Genomic DNA, 27,012 nt, shown 5'->3' with positions numbered 1-27,012 from the left:
TCCAGCATGTGAACTCCACTGCCAAGTATATTCCTTAAAAACCCCCAAGGAAGTAAGATGAGGGGCCTTAAGCAGCCTGCAGAACCCCAAGCTCTCACGACACACTCAGTCCCAGGGGTATGGAGCCCTGGGGCAACGTCCAGCATGCCTCCCAGCAGCAGTGGGAAGCTCAAGGTTAAGACCCTATGGTGGCATGGCAAAGGGCTGGCCACACCTCTCCAGACCTTCTGAGAGTGAGAGGCAAGCCAGATCTGCAGCAGCTGGGTGGGGGGAGCTTGGGGCGTCCTGCACAGTGTGGCGAGCGAGCAGCTAGATTGAGCCAGACAAGAGACAGAGCCCCGAAGGACCCTTTGCTGCAAGCAGCCTCAGAGAGACATCAAATGGGCTGGCCTGGGACCTCAGAGGGATGTGGAAGGGAAAGATCCAGGTTTCCTTCCCAGCTATGTGACTGTATTCTGGTTACTTAGGTGCAGGGAGCCTCATTTTCCCCCTCAACGGGCACAGCCATACCCACCTTACGGGGCTACTGTGAGATTTAATTGAGTCTGCAAATTTGCATCTAGCCCAGCGGCTGGACTTAATCCGGACCGTTACCTTCCCTATCTGAACTTCTAATTGGGGGGATCTTTTCTTCTGGGGAGACCGTTTGGGGACAATTCCATTCTCAGTAAGTCCTAGTTTACTCAGAAGCCTTGGGCTTCCTGCAATTCTTTTTTGTTTTGTTTTGTTTTGTTTGAGAGAGAGAGCAATAGAGATTGTGTATGTGAGTGGGGGCAGGGGCAAAGGGAAAAGGAGGGAGAATCTCAAGCAGACTCCGCATGGAGCATGGAGCCCAATATGGGGCTTGATCCCAGGACCCTAAACCAAAACCAGGAGTTGGATGCCTAACTGACTGAGCCACCCAGGCGCCCCTGCAGTTCTTTTAAACACCCAGTCCCTTGGCAGTGACTTCAAACACCATGATTCTTGATGATGGTGAATTGACTTATTAAAAACTTAGCAGAGAGCAGGGAATAGGGGAGGGAATGGCTAATTTTGAGAGACAAGGAAAGGAAAGCAAGGCAGTCCTAGAGCGAATGTGCACAAGCAAAGACCAGGAAAGAACAGAGATGAGCAAGGTGGCTCAGAGTTTCCCTGTCCTCACAGGAGGGAGGGAGGCTGGACTCTCTCTGCTGATTCAGAAGCCAGCCCAGAAATTCAGGCCGGGGCCAGGGCTCGGTGGGAAGATTCCCCACTGGGAACAGATGGGTTTCTCATCAAGGGACACTGTGTTCCCCTCCCACTGCTGGGGGAGCACAGGACTGTGAGTCCAAGGGCTTCCCATCTCACCGCTGCCATGAGCAGGCTGGGGCTGCCCAACTCGGAGCCTCAACTTCTTCACCTGTAAGGAAGCCGCTTTGGCCAAGAAGAGCAGGGGCCTTGGGGCTCCTTCACAGACCGGGGCTTGAACCTCAGCTTCAGTGCTGTCGCCTTGGACATGAATCTCATGGGACCTCCACAGGTGTGGAAAATGGGGATGAGAAGACCTGCTCATCAGGAGGTGGGAGAGCACATCGAAAACATCTGGTCGGCGGAGGCCCCCAGGAGGTGCGAATCTCCTCCCCCTTGGTTTTCTCAAAATGGGCCTGGGAATGCCTCTCAGGGCTGTTTCGGGGATCAGATGCAACCAAAATGTGTGTGAGTGTCTAACATGTGAGCATGCGGGAACGGCTGCTTCCCCACCACTCAGTGGTTTCCATGCTGGGTTCCCAGAGGTACCCCTGGGGCCACCAAAAGGACACAACACAGGCTGGGCCACACCCCTGCCTGTCCCTGTTTGACACATGGAATTCCACATGGGATTTTGTTTGAAATAACCCGTTCTGCTGCTAAATATTTTAGCTTTTAATTAATTGAGTGAGGGGGTAGGGGAGGGGCAGAGGCAGTGGGAGAGAGAGAGAATCTAAAGCAGGCACTACACGCAGCGCGGAACCCAGCACAGAGCTCGATCTCACGACCCCGAGATCACGACCTGAGCCGAAACCAAGAGTTGGACGCTTAACCGACTGAGCCACCCAGGCGTGCCCATAAATGAATGTTTTAGCTTTTAAACCTTCCATTTGGAAATAACTTCAGACTTCGCAAACTTTAAGAGTAGAAATACTGCATTAAAATAGGAACATTCACATACCCCTTTGTGGATTGTTAATATCTTGTTTCATTTGCTTTATCATTTACACACTCTGTGCATACATGGTGTTTTTTTCCTGAATTGTCTGAGGGTGCGTGACATGCATCTGGGCTCTTTACCCCTAAACACTTTCCTAAGAATAGGGATATTCTCTTGCATAACCACAGGAACGGTGTCCACTTTGTAAACTGACGTTGATACGATATTTTTACCCAATCCGCCATCTGTATTCCAGGCTTCACTGGAGATAATAAGGGCCTTGCTGTTGTTTTCCTCCTCCCGTTCGAGAAACAGGCGCGGGTCAGGTGTTGCAATTAGTTGTCAGGCGTCTTTTACCTCCTTTAACCTGAAACATTTCCACGGCTTTTGTTTGTTTGTTTGTCTTTTAAAGATTTTATTTATTTACTTGACAGAGAGAGACACAGCGAGAGAGGGAACACAAGCAGGGGGAGTGGCAGAGGGAGAAGCAGGCTTCCCGCCGAGCAGGGAGCCCGATGGGGGCTCCATCCCAGGACCCTGGGATCATGACCTGAGCCGAAGGCAGACGCTTAACAATTGAGCTCCCCAGGCGCCCGCACGGCTTTTGTTTTTTATGATGTTGCTATCTTGAAGGAATACAGGTTTCCCTCCCCACCCCCCACCTTTGGTTCTTTTTGATCAAAGTTCCTCATTTTGTGTTTGTCAGATGTTTCCGTGTGATTAGATTGAGGTTATGCATTTTCAGCCCGATCCCGACTGACTCTTAAATTCTCTTCTGACTTTGACGTTTGGCAATCTCAGCACCAGGCCCTCTACCCCAGGCCTTCAGCTCACACCTCCCTTCTGCCAGACGCTTCCAGCGACTTGCTGCTCAAAGTGTGGTCCGCAGACCAGCAGCCCTGGGAGCTATCCGTGCCCCTGTGGAGAGGCAGAACTCAGGCTTGGGTCCTGCCTCCCTCTATCACTGACCCACCTAAAGCAGAAAACAGCCCTTCCCTCCCACTCCCAACCCCACGAGCCCCCTTCTTTCCAGGGAAGACGCTCCACCTGCATGCCTCTGAGCCATTACGTGATGCTGGCGAAAGCAGCCTGTGGTGTCCCCGTGGCCTAGCTGCTAGCAAGCCCTGCTGGAGCACTAAGCAAAGCACTCAGCTCAGAGACCCAGGCCTGAGTTCACTGGCTGGGCTGTCTTTCCCCGAAGGGCGGATGCTGTCTATGCCCAGGAGACAAAAGAATTTCCTCCCTTCAAAGCCTATGCTTTTATGACTGTACTCAGCAGCCCGTCTGGGGACCGATCTCGGGGTTCCTGAATCCCCATCAGGTACCTCCTCCATGGTAGCGAGTTCAGGGGCCTGTGTCAGGCAGCACAGGTGTTTGTGGAGACAGGTGGCTCTGGGGGAGCTTGGCCCTCCCTCTTGCAGCAAGGAGCAGACAGGCTTGGTTGCTCATGGACTTCATGAGGCTTGGGGAGAGCAGTCAGAACTTCTAGAATCATTTCTTCTGCCGCTTTCACAAACAAGTCATTCCCACGTTCTCAGTGTCCAAGAGCAGACGTTCAGGGCTGGCCCTGCTGTTGGGGAGAAATAGAGTCAAGCCCGGGAACCCCTCCCAAAAATGCAAGAGGAAGGAAGGAAGGAGGAGTGTGGTGTGTACACATACGGGGTTCTTTGTAAAAGAACATAAAGAACCTTCTTTTGTTAAAGGGCAGGCAATAGGAGGAGGGCAGTGAGGGCCAACAGGCTGCTTTTTTTCTGTGCCTTCAAGAGCTGGTGTAAACACCATGATGCCACACTTGACAAGAGGGAACCTGGCTCCTGACTCCGGAGAGAGGGGGCGCAGCAGGCAGGTGGTTAGATTGAGGGCCAGATTGGTGGGCTCAGGGTCCTGGACCCCCCGGGGCCCCTCGCCATTCACCTCCCTGGCAGACTCCACAGAGCCAGCGGGGAATCTGCTTCTGGTTCAGGTGGGGGCAGAGGCTGGGAGGTGAATGGGCGGACGACGGACCCCGAGGGGTCTGAGACACTGAGGTCAGGCTGTCGGTTTTTTAAAAAATCTATGTTAAAAAAGTCTAACCTGATTGCTGATGACAGAAGTCACTAATGTTTATTGTTGAAAAAGACAATTAGAATTTTGGTGGATTTCTTTCTGCTCTTTTTGAAATGGCTATAGATAGTAGGTAAGGAGAGAATTAGTTAAGGAAAATACTTGCTGCTCTAACAGATAAACCCTGCAGTCTCATCTAGTACAAGTTTGTTTCTCACTCATGTCAGTCCAGTCGAACACAGGAGTGTGGGGGTGGGGCTGGGCTCTGCTCCATATAGTCATTCAGGGATCCAGGCTGAGGGAGGCTTTGTAAATCCTCCTGGGCATTGACATCCAGGTGACAGAGAGAGAGAGAGCATAAGGGCCAGGCCTGAAAGCAAAGCATAACCTTGCCTTTTTTTTTTTTTAATATTTATTTGCTTATTTGAGAGAGAGAGAGCGAGAGAGCATGTGCAGAGGGAGGCGTGGAGGGAGAGGGAGGGAGAATCCCAAGCAGAGCCCAACATGGGGCTCGATCTCACTAACCTGAGATCATGAGCCAAAATCAGGAGTCAGACACTTAACCAACTGAGCCAGCCAGGCACCCCGCATAATCTTGCTTTTATGCCCCACACCCAAAATAGGGTTCAGGGCCTCTGAGATGTCGTGCTCTGAGGATGAGGAGACCCTTTACCCTCCTGTCTCGAATCAGGCCATGTCGGACATTTCTCACATGCCGGGAACCCAGCAGACACCATGTTCATCTCTTTCCATCTGTCTTGTCACTGAATCCTCCCAACCACTTCACGGGGTGTGGACGCTATTGTCCCCATTGTATAGTCGAGGAAACAGGTTCGGCGAGATCAGTCAGCACACTCAGGGTCATACCCGAGCCGGGGAGTGGTATAGAGCTGGGACTTGAATCCAGGTACTAGGCTGAACCCTTGTGCTGTCCTGCCTCTCCGGGGTGTCCGGGGGCAGAGCTGACCTCAGGGAGGTCAGACCGAAGTCACAGGCGGCCTCACCCCTTTTCCAGCCAGACTGGGACTTTTGGCTGCAGGGCTCCAAGCCCACGGCCCATGGGGCTGGACTGGCTTGTGGGCTGAGCTCCCCAGAGAGGAACCTGGGGAGCTGGAGTGATTTCCTCTGGGATGCGGTGGTGCTCAAAGCAGATGCTGACGCTGGGGCAACATCTGCAGACAGCCCAAATGAGCCAAGAGGGTAGCTCTGGGGGGCTCCTTGGGCGGATGGCTGGCTTCTCACTTCATGTCAGCCACACACTGCAAGAGGGGTGCGCCACCCAATCGTCCCTGCTCCCTGGGCTCCGGCCCTTCCAACTGCACTGCCGGGAGGTCAGACCAGACCAGTGGATTGCAGTCTGGTTGCAGAGAGCTCTCTAGAGGCCACAGGCCTAGCTGGGGGCCATTTGCAGGCCAGCCCTGCTGCCCCCCCTGGGAATCAACCAGAGAAGCCAAGTTCTGTATAAAATACCCGCCGCATGAAAGGCTCACGCTGGAAACGTACATTGAAAACCTCCTGTTATCGATGCCCTCGACTTCCTCCCATCCTGTGTTTCTAGCGAATAAATGCATTCATTCAACAGTCCCTACTAACCTTTCTGGACGACAGGGAAGTTAACAGGAAAATCCAGTCCCTGTTATTTTGTTGTTGTTGTTGTTTTTAATTTTATGTATTTGTCAGAGAGAGAGAGAGCACAAGCAGGGGGAGTGGCCGGCAGAGGGAGAAGCAGGCTCCCCGCTGAGCAAGGAGCCCGATGCGGGACTCGATCCTAGGACTCTGGGATCATGACCTGAGCCGAAGGCAGATACTTAACTGACTGAGCCACCCAGGCGTCCCCCAAGTCCCTGTTTTTAAGATGGTCACAATTCGAGTGGGAACACAGAGCGAAGCAAGTGTCCGTCATGCAGGGTGACAAAGGATATCCACAGATTCACTTAGCAGATATATTTATTAAACACCAACTGCTTGCCGGGCACTGGGGAAGGACTGCATAGGAATGGTGCACATGAGGGGGGCCCCTGCCCTCACAAAGCTTTCATTCTGGTGAAGACAGGCAGGTAATAAATCAGGAGACAGAAGTCTAAACTATGTCATCAGATGCTGAAACCTGCTAGCAGGCGGGCTGAATCAGACCAGATGAAGGGGCTGGGGGGGTGTCAGAGGAGCTCGCCGTTCTGCGTTGGGAGGTCTGGGGAGGCCCCTCTGAGTTAATGGGAAGTATTTGTTTTTCCATTATGCAGTGACAGGGCAGGGGAAACCCATCATGAGGGCACAAACCTGATAGGTGGGAAGTGGGGGTCTTCGGTTAATACATTGTGGAGGAAGGAAGTGGCTGTAAGTGGGAATCCCAGAGGAGGATAAGAACCAAAGCACACCACAGTCATGAGCCTTGTCTGCCCCAGGACTGTTGCATCAGCCGCCGCTTTCAAAAAGAGCCCCGTTAATAGATTTGGAGGGGCAATTACAGTAAAAGGATACACCTTTCCTCTATCTAGATCAGGAGTCTGCGAACTACAGCCTGTGGGCCAACTCTGGCCCCCGCAACTTGATTTTGTAAATAAACTCATTGAAACAGCCACATCCACTCACTTATACGGTGTGTGTTGCTGCTTTTGTTACAGCTGCCAAGTTGAGTACTTGGGTTGGAGATGGAGTGGCCCTCAAAAAAAAAAAAAAAATCACTACTACCTAGCCCTTTCCAGAAACATATGCCAACTCCTCTTTTTAGGTAATTCTTCCTAGATGACAAAACCTAATTTTTAATCCACAACCCCACGGGACGGTCTGAGTGAGTTTTATTATTACTCCCAGTTTTCAGATGAGACCACTGAGGCTCAGAGTGAGTGGCCCCAGATCACGAAAGCTGGCAGAGTTGGGGGCCTCCTAATGCAGTGCTCCTCGCGGCCCATGTGACCCCAGCGAGCACGTTCAGCTCATTTTTTTTATCAGAACTCTCCTCCAAAACCTGCCCACCCATGAAAGAGGCATAAGGCGCCCGGCCAGCTCTTGAAAGTGTGATCGGCAACCCCCCCATGCCTCCAGATGGAAAACAGATGCAATTTTGGCCAAAAAGAGCGCAGGACATGCCAGCTACGGCCCCATAGGGCTTTCGGAGTGCGGCCTGACGGACATGGTCTCTGGTCCATGCAAGCCAGATGTTCCGAGCCCAGGAGAGTCGTTTTGGAACTGTGCCTCCGCATCCCAGTGGCCCTGCCTGGCGCCTGCTGTGCACAAGGTTGAGCTCATGCCTCGGGCTCCCGGCTTCATGGGAAGGAGAATGCGACCCTCACTCCCCCTGGAATATCAAGGAGGAGCCGGTGCATTGCAACAATGCCCGAAGCTTCTGTTTGTCCGCAAGTCGCTATCAGGTCAGAGAGCCTGTGAGCCCGTGTGGACATTTCTCACCTACATCAGGGAGGAGAGACCCAGATTCTCATCACAGCTCCACTGCTAGGACTCCAACTGCGGGGCTTTGAGGAGATTTCTCTGGACCTCTGTTTGCTCGCGGTGAGATGGGGCTTGGTGAATCCAAGGCCGTTGGTGTGCTCAGTCTGCTGATCGTGTCACGAGAGCTAATCATGTGCTTCTCTCCCCTCCATGTTCAGGCTGGTAGCTTGAAATGGGCCACTGTGGAAATACTTCGACTGGAGGAATTGGCAAGCCCTGCAAATCAGAGCTTATTTTTTCCTTCGGAGAGCCAGTTGTTGGGCATTTCCCAGCACACCGCTGTCCAAGACCCACAGTGGATCCTAGTCTCCTTGACGATGGCCCCAGCCCCGGGCAGGACAGAGTGGATGCCAGGGGGAACACACGCGTGGCTCAGTTCAGTCCGTTGTTAATGTCTAACGTCCCAAGCCCTGTGCTGGGCACTAGAAAGGCAGTGATGGGGCAGAGGCTCAGAGAGGTTAAGAGACTTACCTGAGCTCACCCAGCCTCCATCCCTGCCCTCGGGGTGCTCACAGTCCAAGGAAAAGGGCTCTGAACTAGTCAAGGTGTTTGGGAGCTGGAGCAGGAAGCGTCCAACTGTGCATGAGGATGTAGGAGAGGCAAGGAGAAATTTGTAAGGGAAAGCTGGGGCGGTGGGGAGGGATGCCCCCGGCAGAGGGAACTAGGTGTGCAAAGGCATGAGGATTGAAAGTACCTTTGGAGTTCAGGGAATGGCCCATGATTTAGCACGGAGGAATGTTATGTGGGAAGGTGATGAAGGCAGAATGTCATTCTGAGTTGGAAGTTGGAAAGTAGAGTATAGAATAAGCACCAGTAGTGACGGCAGCCCAGGAAGGCTTCGTGGAGGAGGTGGAACTTGAAGGAAGAATGTTGAAGTAGCAGGAACATGGGATCCTGGGTAAGAAAAAGTTGGATTCAAGTCCTGGTTCACCGCATCCTACCTAGCCACTTGACGTTAGGCAAGTAGCTTACCTTTCCTGGGGCTCACTTCCCTCATCTGTAAAGTGGGCACAATGAATCTAATCCACCCTACAGAGTTTTAGGAATTCACTGATACAATGTTTATAAAATATGCTTTGCATTTTTAGAGTGTCCCACAAATGTTGGTGCTGGGTGGGAGATGGAAAGCTCAGGCCTGAGGAAGGCAAGGAGAAGCCATGCCAGCCAGGTGACTGTGGCCAATCCCAAAGGCCTGGAAGGCAGGTGACCCATTCTGAGGCCATTGACTAGATGGTGTGGCTAGAAGAGAGTAGAGTCAATCGTGTTGGACAGGTGTTTATGGGAGCAACTGTGGAAGGCCTTAAACGTCAGGCAAAGAGGTCTGGACTTGATTCTCTAAGCAGTGGGGAGCCATTGATGGTTCTTGAGAAACAGCATGATCAGAGTCATACTCCCAGGAGGTGAGTTAGTGGACAGAATGGATCAAAGGACAGAGACCCTGCTGGGAGGGCAGGCTTAGGGGATTAGGGCTGGAAAAAGCAAAGGGTGAGCACAGGAAGCAGTCAGAAGGCAGACTCCCCTGGGGCTCTGGCCTGCCTGGCCACAGGGAACAGAGAGCCCCAGACGAAGGGGTTACTTCCAGGCCTTGCATCCTGGGACTGGGGGCGGGGGCTCCTTGACAGAATTGGGAAGGTTCCCAGCAAGGGCTGGTTTCTAGGAAACGATGAAGCACTTGGCTTGGGCCTGGTGTGGGAAGGACTCGAGGGTCTCTGTAGAGATCCACCGGAGCCGGGGAACCGTGGTGGGAGCTCAGCTTCCTGCTCACCTTTGCTGTGCCCTGCCGCTGTGTACTGCAGGGACAAAGAGGGGATGTTCACGGGTAGTTGGAGGGACAGTCGTGGAACCACGGGAGCCAGGCAGCGGGGTAGCTGAACAGAATGTGTGCAAACCAAGGAGATGGGCCCAAAGCCCTTCCTGAACGTCAGCCAGGATTCTCAGGAAGAGCATGGGGAGAAGAAGGAATGACTTTGCATCCCCACGGGGCATAGAGCCACAGTCCAGAGGGCCTCTGAGTCCCAAACCTAGGGCCAGAGCTGGACCCTCCTTCTTGCTGAAAGTCACTGTCCCCTCAAGCAGAGCTTCTTGCCCTTGGAACTGTAGACGTCTGGGGCTGAATACATCTTTAGGATGGAGAACTGTCCCAGGCATCATAGGCTGCTCAGCAGCATCCCTGGCCTCGGGGCCTGTAACACCCCTGTTCTAATATGACAACAAAACAGCGACTCCAGACACGGCCCAGTGACCCCTGAAGGGCAGCACCGCGCTGGTGGCAAACCACTGCTCAAAAGCACATTAGCTTGCCTGATTGTAGTCCTCGGTGAGTTATTAACACAATAGCAAGAAGAAATTGGTGTTCTAGAGGCCTAGTGCAATTCGGTCAGCTCTCAGCCAGTGCGTGAGTTATAGGCGCACTCCGAGAGGCACAGGACTGTGTCCCATCAGTTCCCAACACATAACTCAAACAAGAGAAGAATCTCCTGTGGGCCAGGATTCTAATAATTAAATTATCAACATGAAAAACAACTCTCGGCACAAAATCTTCCCCGGGGAACCCTTAATTTGTGTCTCAGGCTTATAAAGGTTTAGGGCAAAGCTTTCTTTCTCTAAAACAGACTCATTTGGTGCAGGGAGGGGACAGAAACCTTGAAACAAATAAGCAGAGCACCTCAGAACACAGAACTGGAATGGAAAATATGGATGTTTTTTTAGCAGGCATTTTCCATGGGAGCATGTGGGAGCACTCTGGGTAAATCTTCTATATAGAATTCTCACCAAAATCCCACAGCATGTCGTGTGATCTGTGTCACATCATGCATGACTAGAAATATGGGCTCAGAGAGGTAAAGCGATTAGCCCCAGGTCACACAGCTGGTAAGAAGTGCGCCGAGGCTCATGCTCGGGGTCTGACTCTGCTTTTCAGGGCTGTGTGTTACCAACACCTCCAGCCTGTTCATTTCACAATGGAAAAACTGAGGCCACTTGAGAAAGCAGAACAGAGATGTCAATAATAGCTCACTTTTCCGTAGCACGTTACAGGTACGGAATGTGTTTGTATTTTCTCATCTTATTCTCTCGAAAACCCTGAAAGGCCGACAGGGTTGGTGTTGCTGCCCCATTTTGCAGATGTAGGAGCTGAGTGCGGTCAGGAAGCAGGCCACAAGGCACACCGTTCTCTGGGAAACCAAGCAAGGACGAGTTGTGAGCAGAAGGGGCACCCCTTGAACAGACATGATCAGAGGCCCCCGTGGTGCCAGCAGCTGTACGGGGGTGGGCCACAGAGGGCGCGGGAGGAGGGGGCTGGCCTGGCCTGTGCTGGAGAGGCATGGACACGTGGAACCCACTGAAGCGGTGCTCGATCGCACCCCTCAGGGGTGACCCAGTGCCCCGTGAGGGTGCCTACCTGTCCGGGCTGGGGCAGCAAGACCGAATGCCACTGGAGGGGCTGCTGAATTCAACATGGAGCTCGCCCACTCCTTTCAAAACCTCTTTCATGCTGTTTCTCTTACTTGCCTTGTTCTGGTCCTCACCAGAATCCAGAAAACTCGGATCTTATTACCTGGGCAGGTAACACCCAAGGAATAGGGTGATTAGTAAAAGGGTTTAAGTGAATGAGTGAATGAATGTATGGATGGATGAATGATGGATGGATGAATGGATGAATGAATGAGTGAGTGAGTGAATGAATGAACGAACGATCAGGTGGGCCATGGCCACGTCGTTCTGACCACTCACTGGCAGCACTCTCCACTGGGTTTTGCAGCTCACATTCTGTAGACGTTAGGACACAGCCCAGACTGCTCTCGACACAGGCTCCCTCCAGTGATCTACACAAAATGGAGTTGATTCTCCTCTTAGGTACCTGCAGCCTGGTGTGACTTCGATCCTCTCTCGTCCCTTCATTGTCCTCAGGGCTTTTTCCTCTGCATGGGCAAAACAACACCTAGTTCACATAATAATTACAAGGACGGGAGGAGAGTCTGCAGGATGAGCTATAAAATTCGCGCTCCTGGGTGCCTGGGTGGCTCAGTCGGTTCAGCGTCTGCCTTCAACTCAGGTCATGATCCTGGAGTCCCAGGAGCGAGTCCCACATCGGGCTCCCTGCTCGGCAGGGAGTCTGCTTCTCCCTCTGACCCTCTTCCCTCTCGTGCTCTCTGTCTCTCATTCTCTCTCTCTCTCTCAAATAAATAAACAAAAAATCTTTAAAAAAAATAAATAAAATAAAATTCGCACTCCTGTGCCGGAAGCGCTCCCCCCACCCGAGTGGCATCTTGAGGCAACGCAATGAAAATCGCGAAGTCAACTTAAGCGCCCGCGTGTGCCAAGGGAACTTGCCAGTCGCGTCCCCCTCGTGAAGCCACAGGGGAAATGTTTACATTAGCCCTAAGCATTAGAGAAATGACCTGGTGCCCCCCTGAGAAACTGGTGTGTTGTCTTCTCACGGACAATGAGAAGCATGTAACTGATTGTGTTTTCCTCTTCACTTTGGCCACCGGGAAACTCAAGGCCAAAAGTGTGGCCCTGAAGGCCCAGTCACCTCCAGCTGAGTCTGGGGGCCCCGTTTGGCCATTCCCCACCGTGCAGAGCTGCTCGGCCAAGCTTTCCTTCCCCCCAGTGCACTCAGAGGCATGCCAAGATGTCAACTGAGGGACTCCAGGGGATCCTGTGCTTGTAGGAATTCTTCACCCTCCACGGCGAGCCTTTGACTTTACGGTGCCAAATGGCCAGTCTCCGGAGCCAGCCCAGAGCCGCACTGGGAAGGCATCTCTTAGGCCCACTGGCCACCCTCCTCTCTCCCCCAAGGCATCTATTACTGTCAAAATGTCCTAAGCCATGTGAACGTCTCCTACAAAAGCAGAAGTGATGGGTTATTCCTTTTTTTTTTTAAGATTTTATTTATTTATTTGAGAGAGAGAGAGAGAATGACAGAGAGAGCACATGAGAGGGGGGAGGGGCAGAGGGAGAAGCAGCCTCCCCGCCGAGCAGGGGGCCCGACGCGGGACTCGATCCCGGGACTCCAGGATCATGACCTGAGCCGAAGGCAGCCGCTCAACTAACTGAGCCACCCAGGCGCCCTCCTTTTTTTTTTTTTTTTTAAGTATTTATTTATTTGAGAGAAAGAGAACACAAGCAGGAGGCGGGAAGAGGGAGAAGCAGGCTCCCCACTGAGCCCACGTGGGGCTCCATCCCAGGACCCCAGGATCATGACCTGAGCTGAAGGCAGACGCTTCACCGACTGAGCCACCCAGGCGCCCTGTGATGGGTTATTCCTTTCAGGGGTGTTTACATTTTAAAAGAACCATTCAGGAAAGGGCCCTGCTTAACACAATAGAGTGAAGGTTGAATGGTAGAATTTCCAACCACATAGTACTGGTTGAGGGAGGGCTTTCTGTTTTGCAGGTGGAGAGGGAGATGGGTGGTTAGAAGGGACAGGGAAACTTCCCAGAATACATCACTATTAGAAAGACAGCTGTGGGGCGCCTGGGTGGCTCAGTTGGTTCAGCGACTGCCTTCGGCTCAGGTCATGATCCTGGAGTCCCGGGATCGAGTCCCACATCGGGCTCCCTGCTCGGCAGGGAGTCTGCTTCTCCCTCTGACCCTCTTCCCTCTCGTGCTCTCTCTCTCTCATTCTCTCTCTGTCAAATAAATAAACAAAATCTTTAAAAAAAAAAAAAAAAGAAAGACAGCTGTATGGTGAGCGCTGTGAATTGTGCAAGACTGTTGAATCACAGATCTGTACTTCTGAAACAAATAATGCAACATATGTTAAGAAAAAAGAAAAAGAAGAAGATAGCAAGAGGGGAAGAATGAAGGGGAGTCAGTCGGAGGGGGAGACGGACCATGAGAGACGATGGACTCTGAAAAACAAACTGAGGGTTCTAGAGGGGAGGGGGGTGGGGGGATGGGTTAGCCTGATGATGGGTATTAAAGAGGGCACGTTCTGCATGGAGCACTGGGTGTTATGCACAAACAATCATGGAACACTACATCAAAAACTAATGATGTATGATGATTAACATAACAATAAAAAAATTTTAAAAAGAGAAAAAAAGAAAGAAAGACAGCTGTTTCTGGATGGCTCTGTGAATCAGTGTGATATGAACTTCACTGTCAAATAAGCAGCAAGGAGGGGCAGGGACGCCTGGCTGGCTCACCTACTGGAGCGTGCGAGGCTTGATCTCAGGGTTTTGAGTTCGAGCTCCGCATTGGGTGTAGAGATTACTTAAAAATAAAATCTTAAAAAAAAAAAAAAAGTAGGAAGGGGCATTGAGGGGAAAGAGCTGGGGAAGAGGGAGGGGTTGGCTCCTGCCCACTGCAGGGGAGGGCGTCTCTCTCGTTTCCTTCTTCCTAAAACTGGACCGTGTCTCAGACCTCCCTGAGAAGGCTGATCCCGGGTCTCCCCTGTCCCGAGTCAGGAGAAAGTGGCAAGGTTCCTCTTACAGGGGTGGCCATCCCTCACCCAGCAAACCCCTGCGCTCTTCCCCGGGGCAGGGAATGGCTCCCACTGAGAACCTCATGCTCACCATCCTCTGCACCCTTTCTCCTCCCAGGGAAGCCCTACGGGGCAGACGACTTCTTGCCCGTGCTCATGTACGTGCTGGCCCGCAGCAACCTCACGGAGATGCTCCTCAACGTGGAGTACATGATGGAGCTCATGGACCCTGCCCTGCAGCTGGGGGAGGGTGAGTCACCAGCCCGGGCCGGCTCTGGGCCACTGGGGCCTGATGCATACCACCGGCCTCAGCCACAGCCGGGGCACACTGCATAGCCCAATCAGCACTTCCTGGATGCCAGATTCCGCTGAGCCCTGCGGACAAGACTCAGGGCCCGACGTAGGCCCTGTTCTGGGGGGGGGGGCTCACAGACTAGCAGGGGAGCTGGGCCAATAGAGAGACCCTGTCACCACTGCTTGACAAATGTTGGAGTGACGAGAAGCCCAGAGCGGATGGGAGCACATTGCCAAGGCTGTGCAGTTAGGGAAGCCTTCCAGGAGGAGGTGACCCCCGAGCTGAGCATCTGAAGGATGGCTAGGAGCCAGCCAGTTTAATAAGTGGGAAAGGCATTACTTCACAGAGGGAACAACACAGAAGACAAGGCTGGCGCAGCGGGCAGACATATGGGAAGGAGTCTGAGCGGGGAATAATGATCCGTTCTTAGACAGGGGTGGTCCTGGGAACTGTCGGCCCCCTGCTCAGTCAGCCCCGGCCAGGTCCCCTGTCAGCAGGACAAGCTTGATGCTATGGACAAGGAGCCCTGCTCTCCCCAATAGGATGATGACAGGGGTGTGGTTTGCTCCACCCCATGCTCAGTTTCCCTTCCCCTTTCGTCCTTCCCACCACTTCCCCCCACCCACTTAGGCTTGGCCATGCCTCCACCCAGAATCCCTGAGCTACGGCCCACCCAGATCTCAGCCCCGAGGAGGCCCCGAGTTGTCCTCTGAGATGTCAGCCCCAAAGAACGGAGTGAGACTCTCAGGGCTCCAGTGTCCCCTTTGGGCCTTGTGGTTCTTGAGATAAGCTGGTCTTCTTTGCATCTGTTTGCATTTTTAGCATGTATCAGTCTCTAGGGTGATAGTGTGACGAGGCTGGTTCTGTGAGTTCTTGGAAACTGAGGGGAGAGTGTAAAGCCTTGAAGTTTGCTGTCACGTAGAACACTGACTGGGCTCTGGGACCTCTGGAACTATTTTTTTCTCCTCGTTAGTTAAAAATTTTCTGCAGCTAGAAGAACTTGTCTTCCAGAGAATGTAGGAATTCAGTGGAAGCCAGTCTTCCTTCAGCAGTTATTATCTGCTGCCCAGGGTATCCATCCATCCATCTCCACCCACGCGTCACCCATCCACCCATCTATCTCTCCATCCATCCATCCATCCATCCACCAACCCACCTGTCCATCCACTCACCCACCCACCCATCCATCCATCTACCCATATACCTACCCATCCATCCACCATCCATCCACCATCCATCCATCCATCCATCCACCTATCTACTCACTCACCTACCCACCCATCCACCCACCCTTTCAACCATCCATCCATCCACCCACTCACCCACCCACCCATCCATCCATCTACCCATATACCTACTCACCCACCCATCCATCCACCCTTTCAACCATCCATCCATCCACCCACTCACCCACCCACCCATCCATCCATCTACCTATATACCTACTCACCCACCCATCCATCCACCCTTTCAACCATCCATCCATCCATCCATCTACCCACATAGCTACCCACCCATATATCCACCCACCCATTCATCTATCCATTCAGTAGCTACTCAGTGAGTCCCCACCGTGTGCCAGGCACTTGGGCTACAATGCAGGGCAAGGCAGGCGAGGCTTATATTCTCACGAGAATGAATGAATGCTTCATTCTGAACCCCACACTATGGAGCCTCTACCTCAGGCCTTCATGAGCCTTCCTCCTTGATTTATGCAGCCCTGAGCATGCACATGAAAGCACCACAAGGCTGAAGGGGTGGGCAGAGGCCTCCAGACAACAGTGATCTGTCTCCCACAGTCTAAGGGGAAAAAATAGAAGGGAATGGGAGGCAAGGAGGGTCAGGGGGCTGTGAGCAGAATTGGCTTCCTGCCCCAAATCCTGAGCACCCTATTTCCTAGGACTAGCCCCTAAGTAGTATAGCAGCCTGGCCAGAGCTCTCACCAGGAATATTAGCTGTTGTCATTTGGCTACCATACATGTAACCTCTAAAGGGCAAAACCTTTATGTGTCAAAAATTACCATAATAGAATAAGATACTAACAGTAAACCAGAGAAAAGTAGTAGTTCTACAAACTAGCACACCAAAAATTAATAGCCTCAATATGTAAAAAGCTCTTATAAATCAATAAGAAAAGCACTTAGACTCAGTAGTTACCTGGGAAAAGGCCATATACTCTTTCATTCAACAGATATTGCCTGAGCTTCTAATTTATGCCAGGTGACAACGGGTGTCCTTTCTTGCGAAACTTTATTCCAGTTGGTGGAGAGAGGATGTCAGACTTTAAATAAATTAAACATATAAGCAAATGAAAATATTTCACATCTGATGGATGTTGAGAAGAAATGAAGTAGGCTAGTGGGATAGCGCAATGGGGCAGGACATGGCTCAGATGACCACGGAAGGCCCAGAGCACAGAGCAGAGAGTGACTTCTCTTTACTTCTTTCCTGATTTTTCAAATTTTCCACAGTGGGCACTGCTGCCGATCTCCCTGGGAAGAAATCACTAACAAATCCTGTTAAGGGACTGTCCTCAACCCCCATAGGTTGTTGTAGGGTCTTAGAGACAATGTCCACAAAAGCCCTTTGAGGGGTGGAGCAAGACCGTGGGGCTCTGCCATGGTCCGAGCTGGCTTGTTCCCAGCGGTGGTCTGCCACGTCCTGGCCACGGTGACTCCTACTCCATCCTCGGCCTGAATTCTTGTGGCCAAATGGGGCTCCGGGCAAGGTACAGTGATGAGCAGGGACAGGGCAGGGACATCCTTGGCCCAACTACCCTCTCCTTACGGACCTGCACTCCCCACCCCCATCCTGCCATGGCCTCCCAGGATCTTCTTCCTGTTCCTGAAGCCTACACAGGGTTTTTGTGGGAAAGCCAAGGTCCTTCAGGCAGGAGTGCTGGTCTGGTCTGGGCTGTGTTGAGCATTTTTGAGACAAGCCAAGTACAAGTAAATATGTAAAGGTCTTAGTTCACGGTTTCTGACCCAAGGCTGCCTGAATACCCTGCAGCCTCTTTCAAACTCAAGGAGTCAGTCTCTGGCCCCATGGGAAGATTTCTAAGGAATCCACGAGGCATTTGCTGGGAGTAAAGATGCGGGCAGGGCAGTGTCTTGCAAGGCACTGCACATGGCCCCTCCCCGCAGCCCTGTCCCCCTGCCCCCCAGCGGTGACAGACCCTGCGCATGGCAGCTCTGAGGGCCAGAGGGCATACTTTATATCATGGAACACAAACCAGGAGGCTTCCCTGCACCTCTCTCTGTTCCTCCCCTGAGAGCCAAAGTGGGAAGTCACAGCACCCAGGACAGGTCCGGCCTCACAGGTATTGGCCCCCCCGGTAATGAGAGGACGTGGGGGTCTCCAGCTTGGGCAGGGGCTTCCACCCGTCAAGTCTGACAGCTAGCAGCTCTCCATCTAGAAGTATCTCGGCTTCGGGGCAGAAGGACAGAGCACAAGGTACGGGGGTGGGGGAGTGGGGAGGCAATGTTCCTGAGTTTCCCCAGCTTTGCCTCCTGTCCTAGCAGGCTGGTGGCACACAGCGTGCCCCATCCCCAAAGCCCCTGAGGCTCGGTTAAGAAGAAGAAGCTGCCTAGAGGATAAAGGGACGCAGAGCCCCTGCCTTTGGTGCTCTGAGGAGCTCAGAGGTGCCAGGGGCAAGGGCCGGCCCTCGGGGAGTCCTCACTCCAGAGAACTTCAGTTGCTCCATTCTAAGAGGAGAACTAACACAATTGTAATAAGAAGAGCGGTAACGCAGGCAGAATTTCCGTCCCGGTTCTGCCTCCAGTTGGCTGGAGACCTTGGACAAGTCACTTAACTTCTCTGGCTTGGGAAAGTGCATGTGCTGGGCTAGATTTGAGGTTTTCAAGCTGACTGGGCGCTCCAGGATTCTGCATTCGACAGTCTGATTCTGTGCCCTCTGAGACCTTCATGTTCTTTCAGCTGGTTTCGAGTGCTGCTAATTTGGTAAAAGACCAGTGATCGGGAACCACTTTGTTTGCAACGGGCTTATCAGGCATGGGTGATCAGGGACTTCCTAGAAGTAGAGGGGGCCTGAAGCCTGGGCAGATGGGACCCAGGCCCCCTTCTAGCCTCTCTCTGCAGCCCCCACCACTCTGGGCAATTAAAAGCTAGACGGGGAGACCCAGGCAGCTCTGGGTACCTGGCTGGAGCCGGCTCAAAATCCAAACCTCTCCTAGAAGCACCCTCCTGCACATCTTTGCCCACATCCTCTCTGCACGCTAGCTGACGGCTGGCCATGCTGTACAAATATCTTAATAGGGGTCGTGAGTTTTCTCCATCAAAGGACAACACTCTCCCCAAAGGGAACAACCAGCTCCCAAACTCATGGTGGGAGGGGTCGCCTGCCACCTAGTGGTCCTGGCAGGTACTGCATGGCATGATGGCCCCAAGTCAAAGGGAAGTTGGCTGCAAGAGGGTGAGATTCCCCCACCCCCACCCCCCGGGGCATCTTTCTGTCCTAGGTCACCTAACCACCTGCGTTACTCACACCTTACTAAGCCCTGCACTTGACAGTATTCATCTCATTTACTTTTCACCACATCCTCAGAAAAGTAAATGAGGAAACAGAGAGAGGACAGTAAGTCCCCCGAGATCCCAGGGCTGGCTGCTGAAGGGCACAGACCCCAAAACTGAATGCTCTCAGTCAGCTCGTGCACTGCACTCAGCTCCTCCATCAGCAGCCCGGGAGACGTGATCACGGCTGGGAGACAGGGCCTGGGAGGCACGCCAGCCGGACGGGAGGGACTCTCGGGACCGCCAGGGAGGGCAGCGCCAGGGAAGGGTTCCTGGCACGGCTAGCTTTAAGCTCCACTGGAAAGGGGACACATGAGTGGTTCAGAGGCTGGCTTTTCTCCGATAAGGGTTACCAACCCAAGTTCTATGTTAGCTTTGACATGAGCATCACACCCTCCCCAGCCAGGCTGTGAACTTCTTTCCATATCGGTGTGGAATTTGTAGGCATATGGAGGCAGCTTCATCCAACGTAACAGGAATGCTTGGGGCTGCAGATAACTCACGATGTAACTAATAATGGTTAAAAAGTGAGGGGGGATGCCTGGGTGGCTCAGTCGGTAAGCGTCTGCCTTCGGCTCAGGTCATGATCTCAGGGTCCTGGGATCGAGCCCCGCATCGGGCTCCCTGCTCAGCGGGAAGCCTGCTTCTCCCTCTTCTCCCTGCTCCTCCCCACTCACGCTCGCTCACTTCCCTCCCTCGTGCTCTCTGTCACTATCTTTGTCTCCCTCTCAAATAAATATAAAAATCTTTTTAAAAAATAAATTTTAAGGCGTTCCAAAACTCATTTGAAAAATAAGTTCCATCCTGAAGGGGAGCCAAAGACCATCTTTGGGGGGGATCGCTGGACTTGAGGAAGCTTGCGAATGTGCAGGTGACCGATGGGCAGGTGTGCCCTGGGCAGCGCCTGTGGGTGGAGCCTGGACAAGGGGGCGGGGCGAGGAGGTCCCAGCTCAGCTTCCACACCCTGGTCTCCGCAGGGTCCTACTACCTGACCACCACCTACGGGGCCCTGGAGCACATCAAGAACTACGACAAGATCACGGTGACCCGGCAGCTGAGCATGGAGGTGCAGGACTCCATCCACCGCTGGGAGCGCCGGCGCACGCTCAACAAGGCCCGGGCCTCGCGCTCCTCCGTGCAGGTGACGCCTGGGACGCGGGCTGGCGGGGCGGGAGGGGGCCGCCAGGCCCATGGCCCCCCAGCTCAGTGAGCCTGACGCCGGCTGGCTGGGGGAACAGGGCTTTCGGAAAGTATCACAGGCACCATGGGTGTTTGAGTTGAGCAGACGAGACCGGATTGGGGGGTGGGGGATGAGACTTTTATCCCACATTCCTTAGTGCCCATATGCCAGGAGATGTGGACTTAGTCTTGCCAGTTCCCCTTTGGGGAGCCCGTGAGCTGACCTACAGCCTTGCCCCTTTTGTCCCTGGACAAACGCAGCAGCTGCCAGGGTCCCCTGCCCCTCCAATCCAGCCACCATTCCCCCCACCTCTCCCTAGACACACTCAGTATTCAAGCCATGCGTGGCCGCCCTCCTGCCTCCTACACTCTCATCATCCCCCACACCCCTACACTGCATTCTGTCAAGCTACCCCCAGTTCCCCGAACATGCTGAGCTCAAGTCCCTGGTGCTCAGCCTCCGCCCATGCTGGTCAATCTCTTCTTCACTGGCTGCCACTGCCCATCCTCAGTTGCTCTGACAGACCCTCTGAGAAGCCTTCCACGAACCACCTCCCCACCTGTCCCCCACTCCCTGCGGCCCAGGTTAGATGCCCTCCTCTGGGCTTCTTGCTGCTGCTTCCCCCATTATAGCACATATCGAACCATATCAGGACTGTCTAAGTATGGAGCCATTGCTCTGGAAGGGAGGGCCCGTGGCTCACATGTCCCAGGGTCCCCACACCCAGGGCCTGGGACAGAGTGGGATTGGGCTGTGTGCAGAATGGAGAGAATTAAAACATCGAGCCAGGAAGCAACCCAGAGTTGGAAATAGCTCTTCAGTCTCACTCCCTTGGCACCCAGAACACACTGGACCTGAACCCCACTCCTGGCTTTCAGGATGGTCCCTCTGTGACAGAACCCAGGTCTGGGAGGCAAAAGGCTGAGGGTCTGGGCCCAGCTCTGTACTAGCTTGCTATGTGACCCTGAGCTGTCCCTGCCCCTCTCTGGAACTGTTTTCCTATCAGCATAGGTGGGCTGGGGACCAGATGAGCTGCCTCCCCAATACGTGTTCTAGGCTACCAAGATGATGCCCCACTCCTCTACTCAGTGGTGTCTTGATAATGTTAGTAACTGGCTCTCTGGGGAGAAAAAAAGAAGCTCCGATCTCCTGTCAATTTCCATGGTGTAAATACTCCCACCACGACCAATTTCAAGCTAACTTGGCATCACTGAACTTGAGATTGGGAAGAGATGTACACAGTTGGCTTTCTCAAGCTGGATATGAGCCAGCATAAGTTGGGAGGAGCAGGCTCCAGCCCACCACCGCTCCCCACCCCCTCCTGGGACACGTGTCCTTCCTCCGACTCTGACAATGTGGGCACTCTTGATCCAAGCCCGACCACGGGATTCCTTACTTCTTGCTTCTACTTTGTAGGTTCCCAGTGCTAAGCCAGGCAGGGCATCCGTGTCGCTCACTGGGGAGATAAAGCTTAGGAGAGAGGCCCAGGATGGGGGGCGAGGAACCCCCTCCGCACTATCTCTGGAGTCGGGGGTCACCACCCTCTGCTTCCTCCCAGCGCCTCATATGCACTCACCACTCTGTAGCCATAATTATAATCACTCTTTTTTTAAAAAGATTTTATGTATTTATTAGAGAACACGAGCAGGGAGAGGGGCAGAGGGAGAGGGAGAAGCAGACTCCCTGCTGAGCAGGAAGCCCTACGTGGGGCTCGATCCCAGGACCCTGAGATCATGACCTGAGTGGAAGGCAGACGCCCTTAACCCACTGAGCCCCCCAGGCGCCCCTAATTATAATCACTCTTAAGCGGTGGTCATGTCAGACAGCTGTGCTGTTACCAGCCTTCCACAAGGGGGCAGCCCCGCACACACGGCCTCCTACCTGACCTCAGGGTGCCGGGGGTGGGGGGGGGGGGTAGGGGGGACATGGGACTCTAAAGGCCCTGAGCTAGTCTGTCTGCTTCCTCACAGCCAAGGTGCAAGGACTGGTGTTATCTCAGTTTACAGTTGAGGAAGTGGAGGCTCAGGGAGGTCAAGGTCACACGGTGGGAGCAGATTCAAAGCCAGGCAGGAACTGGAGGGCCCATCCTTCCACCATATGGCCGTCCCTCTGGGGCTGGTGGGAGCAGGTGTAGATGCTGTTCAGGTTTGTGCGTGTGTTCCCAGACCCAGCCCCGCCGGCATGGCCTCACCCTTGTCCGCCTAGCTGCTGCGGTCCCCCTCTCCATCCGTCCTAAACCCGCCTTCAGGCCCAGCTCCCCTGCCCCTTTCACTAAGCCTCCCGCCCCTCCTGCCCCCCTGCTCCTCGGAGCCCCCACCCCCAACCCCAGATTTCTCCCGCCCTAGTTCCTCCAGTCTTAGCATCCGCAGCTGCAACGTGGGCTGCTCGGCCTGGGGTCTGCACATTCGATTTTATTTATGCAGCTTCAGTACCCCAGCGCTGGGCCTGGGGTGGGGGTGCCGGGGGACCGTGGGGAGGAATTGTTGAGGGAGTGGGTGACGGAGGAATACTGACGGCGAGGCCGCCGACTGGCCACCAGGGGGCGCGCTCGCTCCTCATTGCCGAGACCCGCCCCTCCCCCCCCCCCCCCCCCCCGCTGACTCACCCCGCAAGGTCGGCCCGTTGAGAGGTGAGGCTCAGAGACAGGAGGACCCCGGCCTGGGTCACACAGCCGGGTCAGCCGCAGGGGCCCCGACTTCCCACCCCACGACCGCTCCTGCCGTCCCCTGTGTGCATAGAGAAGAGTCCCGGGCCCAGAGAGGGCAATGGGCTTATCCAAGGCCACTGCGCTCCTCCCCCCGGTGCCCGCTCGCAGGGTTGGGGTCCCGCTGGGCCCCGCCGGTGACGCCAGCCCCCTCCGCCTCGCCCCGCAGGACTTCATCTGCGTGTCGTACCTGGAGCCTGATCACCAGTCGCGGACGCTGGCGTCGCGGGCCGACACGTCGGCCGAGGCGCTGTGCGCGCAGTGCGCGGACAAGTTCGAGGTGCTGCGGCCCCAGGACCACCGGCTCTTCGTGCTGGTGGACGGGCGCTGCTTCCAGTTGGCCGACGAGGCGCTGCCGCACCGCATCAAGGGCTATCTGCTGCGGAGCGAGCCCAAGCGCGACTTCCACTTCGTGTACCGGCCCCTGGACGGCGGCGGGAACAGCGGCGGCCCGCCCTGCCTCATAGTGCGGGAGCCCAACTTCCTGTGAGGCCCGGGCGCGCCCCCGGCCCCTTGCGGGGGGTGCATGTCAAGACTGGCCGGCGCGTGAAGCCGAGAAGCGGACCGACGGGGCTCCCGCTCGCTCACCACACCACCCCCCCCGGTGCAAGCCTGCAGGAGCCCCCCATCTGAGCGCGCGCGCGCACACACACACACACACACACACACACACACACTCCCAAGGTGGGTGGGACGGATGGGATGCCCCCGTGTCACACTTGCTTGCAACATACTGAGTGAGTGTGCCTAGGCCACCCGGGCAGAGCAATCGCGAAGAGCATATGAAGCATGCAGGCCCAGCGTCCTTCATGAAGGAGAGTGAGAGCACCCAGAGGCCAAGTTCTTCATTAGACAGAAAAGGAAATGAGGCTCAGAGAAGGAAGGGACTCTCCCACCAGCTGCAGCAGACAGAGCCCGGACCTGGCCCCTGTTCCCTCACAGCCCTGCAGGCCGGTCCTTCTGCTCCACCCCCATGCCCCCCACTCCTTCCTGTTTCCTGGGAAGGGCTCCTTTCCCCACGACTGTCCTTTGGCGGAGCAGCCTGGCCACAGCTGCCCACAACCCTCCCCGCCATGGAGCTGGGGTGTTTTGGACCCTCCCAGCATCTCAGGAGCAACTCAGGGTGTGTGTTGAGGAGACAAGCCCCCCTCCCCGATCCCGACAGGGGAGACTGCCCTCAGCTAACAGTGCCCACAGTCACCCACCCTCCCCAGCAGTTTCTGAGCCCCTCCTACACCAGGACCATCCAGCAAGGCCAGCTCCGCACCTGCATGGACAAGCCCAGCTCCAGCCACCGGAGGACACTGATGGAGCCCTCTCCCTGGTGGACACACCCCGGGGCTGTGGCAATGGGGCAAGAGATGCTGTGTGGGGAGAATTTAATAAAAGCCCTTTAAAAAATGTCCTCTCTTTTCCTCAAGAGGCCAGAGCTCTGCTCAGCCCGCCAGACCCCACAGTAATGCCTAACTCCCTTCCCAGGTGGGGCTCAGAAGACCGGCCCCCCTCCTTTCTTTTCTTTTGACAGAATCTGCAGAGTACCGTCAGCCACTCAGCTCGCATGGTCCTGGCCCCGGTCTGCCCCTCGGTCTGCTCGTCTCCTGCCTCCCCACCGCCCTTGGTTCCGTCATTCCCGCCGCTGTATCCTTTCAAGAAGGCTCTCACCCCTTCCTGCTTCTGCTGCTTATCCCGGGAATACCCTTGCCTGTAGTCATTGCCTGGACTGACTTCTATTCATCCTTCAAAGCCCGTCTCCTCCAGGAAGCCTTCTCTGACTTCCTAGGCTGGCCCGATAGTGCTTGTACACATTCCCGCATCTCCTCACAAGAGACATCTCGAATTGCAGTTGTCTGTTGATACTTCTGCTTTGTCCTCCAGATTTAGACTATTCATGTCTGTGTCCTCAGCATTGACTGAAAACACGTATTTGTCGAGTGCCTGTGAAATGTCAGCCTTCTTCTAGGCCCTGGGAAACAGCAGAGAACAACACAAAGTTCAAATGGAGCCCCAGTGAATGGCAATGAGCTGTGTGCCCAGGGCAGGGCGGCTGGGCTTCCCTGAATGAAGCCCCTGGCCATCAATCAGCTCAGCCAGCCAGTCAGCAAACAGCTGCTGGCCTCTAGCTCCAGGCCAGTCCTCTGTGAGATACAGGGGTTGCTTCGGGATGCCACCAGCCGGCGGGAGGACTTCCCAGGCCGCGGGTTGCTGTAGGTAGGCAAATACCCAGAAACTGAGGGGAGCCAGCCATGACTGCAGGCTGCCCTTCCCTTCCCCCCCCACCTGGGCTTCCAGTGCTCCCCACAGCCCTGAGCTGAGCTTCCTATGCAGTCTGGTACCCCCAGCTATAAGGTAAGCAAGTGCCCACTGCCTCCCACGAGGCCTGAGACAGATGGGGAAAGTCAGAGGGGGCCTTTTGCCCAGGTGGGGCCCCCAGTTTGGGGCAGGTTTGGAATCCAGACGGTGGATTAGGCCCCAGCCCCCATGTCCAGCTCCCAGGAAGCAGCAGCCAGAGGGCTGATCAGCGTGTGGGGGGGGGGGGGGGCTGATCAGCGTGTGTGTGTGTGTGTGTGTGTGTGTGTGTGTGTGTGTGTGTGTGTGTCGGGCCTACCATCCTCAGGCCAATGCAGGGATCCACCCAGCAGAGGCCAGAAGACAGGAGGGGTGGGGCTACCTGTTTCTCCCCCCCACACCCACCCCTTGTCTGGATGTTTCTGCCCCTGGGGATATGTGACAGGACAGTACACCGAGAGCCACAAAACAGGGTATCACACATGCTGAGCCCTGGCCGGGGCGGCGGGGGGGGGCTGCAACTGGTGATCGATTTCCCTGCATTATTTTCTTTAATCAGCAAAACAGTCCCCAGATGAAAACATGGAGGCTCAGAGAAGGGGGGTGTATTAGCCTGCTAGGGCTGCCCTCACGAAATACCATAGACCGGGGGCGGGGTGGGGGAGCTTAAAGAACAAACTTATTTCCTCACAGTTCTGGGGGCTGAAAGTCTGAGCTGGAGGTGTCGGTGGGTTTGGTTTCTTCTGGGCTCACAGAGGGCTGCCTCTCACCGTGTCTTCATACGGCCTTTTTTCCCTCTGCCTGAGCACCCCCAGTGTCTCTGCTTATATGGACACCAGCCCCACCCTCCTGACCTCATTTAGCCTTAACCCCCTCCTTAAAGGCCCCATCTCCAGATAGTCACATTCTGAGACGCTAGGGGTTAGGGCTTCAACACAGGAACTTCGGGGGACACGATTCAGCTCATAACCCGGGGGGGGGGGGGGACTTACCCAAGGTTATACACCAGTTAGAGGCCAGAGTGAGGCTTGAACTCAGGGCTGACCGACCCCAAAAGCTAAGCCTCTTTTTTTCCCATCCCCCACAGCATCCCAACTGACCTGTTTTGTAGAAAACCAGAGTCAGCTAAGCCTTGCCTATTTGGCCCCAGCTCTGGGTGAACTTGCCAGAGGCAGCCAGCCGCAGTGAGCATCACAGGGCTGGCCAGGCAGACAGCCCCAAGATGTGGCTGAACCGGCCTGGCTTCTCCGTGGGCCCCGAGCAAGGGGTCAGGAGTCCAGAGCTGGGCAACTGTGCGTATGTGTGTGTCTGAGAGTGACAGGGATAAAGGCTGTGACATATGACAGGCGCTCATCTGTGTCCCCTCCCTGGCGTTTGTCCCCCCTCCCCTTGGCAGGCTGGTTCCCTCTGCCCTCCGCGTTTGCAAGCCTTCGGCCGGAGGCTGGAGCTAGGGCCGGCAGGGCTGAGATGACGGAAGCCACCAGCTTTCCGCAGAGAGACTGGGTCATGCCCTGGCCCTTCTGCTCCTCCGTCCCCGTGGCCTGCCAGTCCTGCGCATCAAGAAAGATCTCAAACGGGCCCTGAAGACGTCTGGCCCGTGATGGCCTCCCAACACCTTAATGCGGCGAACCCACTGTGCCCTCGCTGTGCGCACCTTTCTGCTGGGAGCACAGGGGACAGGCCTGGAGAGAGAGGAGAGACCGGGAGAGGAGGGGAGCGCCGTCTGGGGGCAGCAGCGACACCCCCGCCCGTCCCCCACTCGCAGACCTAGAGCTACCCCGCGGGGCAGACCCAGGGTGTGTCGGGAGGGCCACACTGGGAGATGCGGTCACCCGGCCATGCACTCCGGATTCTGGGACCCGAGGCGCCCCCGGCTCGGCAGTGTCATCCGGGCTGGGGGACGTGGGGAGCAGCTGTGGCAGGAAGCAGGCCCTTCCTCCGCAGGAAG

General features: G+C 54.9%; 1 protein-coding gene across 1 annotated transcript in view; it reads left to right on the top strand.

Annotated features, from left to right (window-relative positions):
* Positions 1-24,617, top strand: part of RIN3 (Ras and Rab interactor 3) — a 120,277-nt gene extending 95,660 nt beyond the window's left edge. Inside the window, exons 8-10 of the mRNA XM_028098525.2 lie at positions 14,188-14,319; positions 19,872-20,035; positions 22,948-24,617. Of these exons, the coding sequence (XP_027954326.2) occupies positions 14,188-14,319; positions 19,872-20,035; positions 22,948-23,268 (617 nt within the window). The 3' untranslated portion in view covers positions 23,269-24,617. The remainder of the gene's footprint in view (positions 1-14,187; positions 14,320-19,871; positions 20,036-22,947) is intronic.
* The last annotated feature ends 2,395 nt before the right edge of the window (positions 24,618-27,012 follow it).

This window comes from Eumetopias jubatus, unplaced genomic scaffold, assembly GCF_037043125.1.
Source record: "Eumetopias jubatus isolate StellerSeaLion01/CBP00866 unplaced genomic scaffold, mEumJub1_p1.0 scaffold_7, whole genome shotgun sequence".
Lineage (NCBI taxonomy): Eukaryota > Metazoa > Chordata > Mammalia > Carnivora > Otariidae > Eumetopias > Eumetopias jubatus.
The sequence above is the reverse complement of the archived record's forward strand: the minus strand, read 5'-3'. Positions and strand labels throughout refer to the sequence as shown.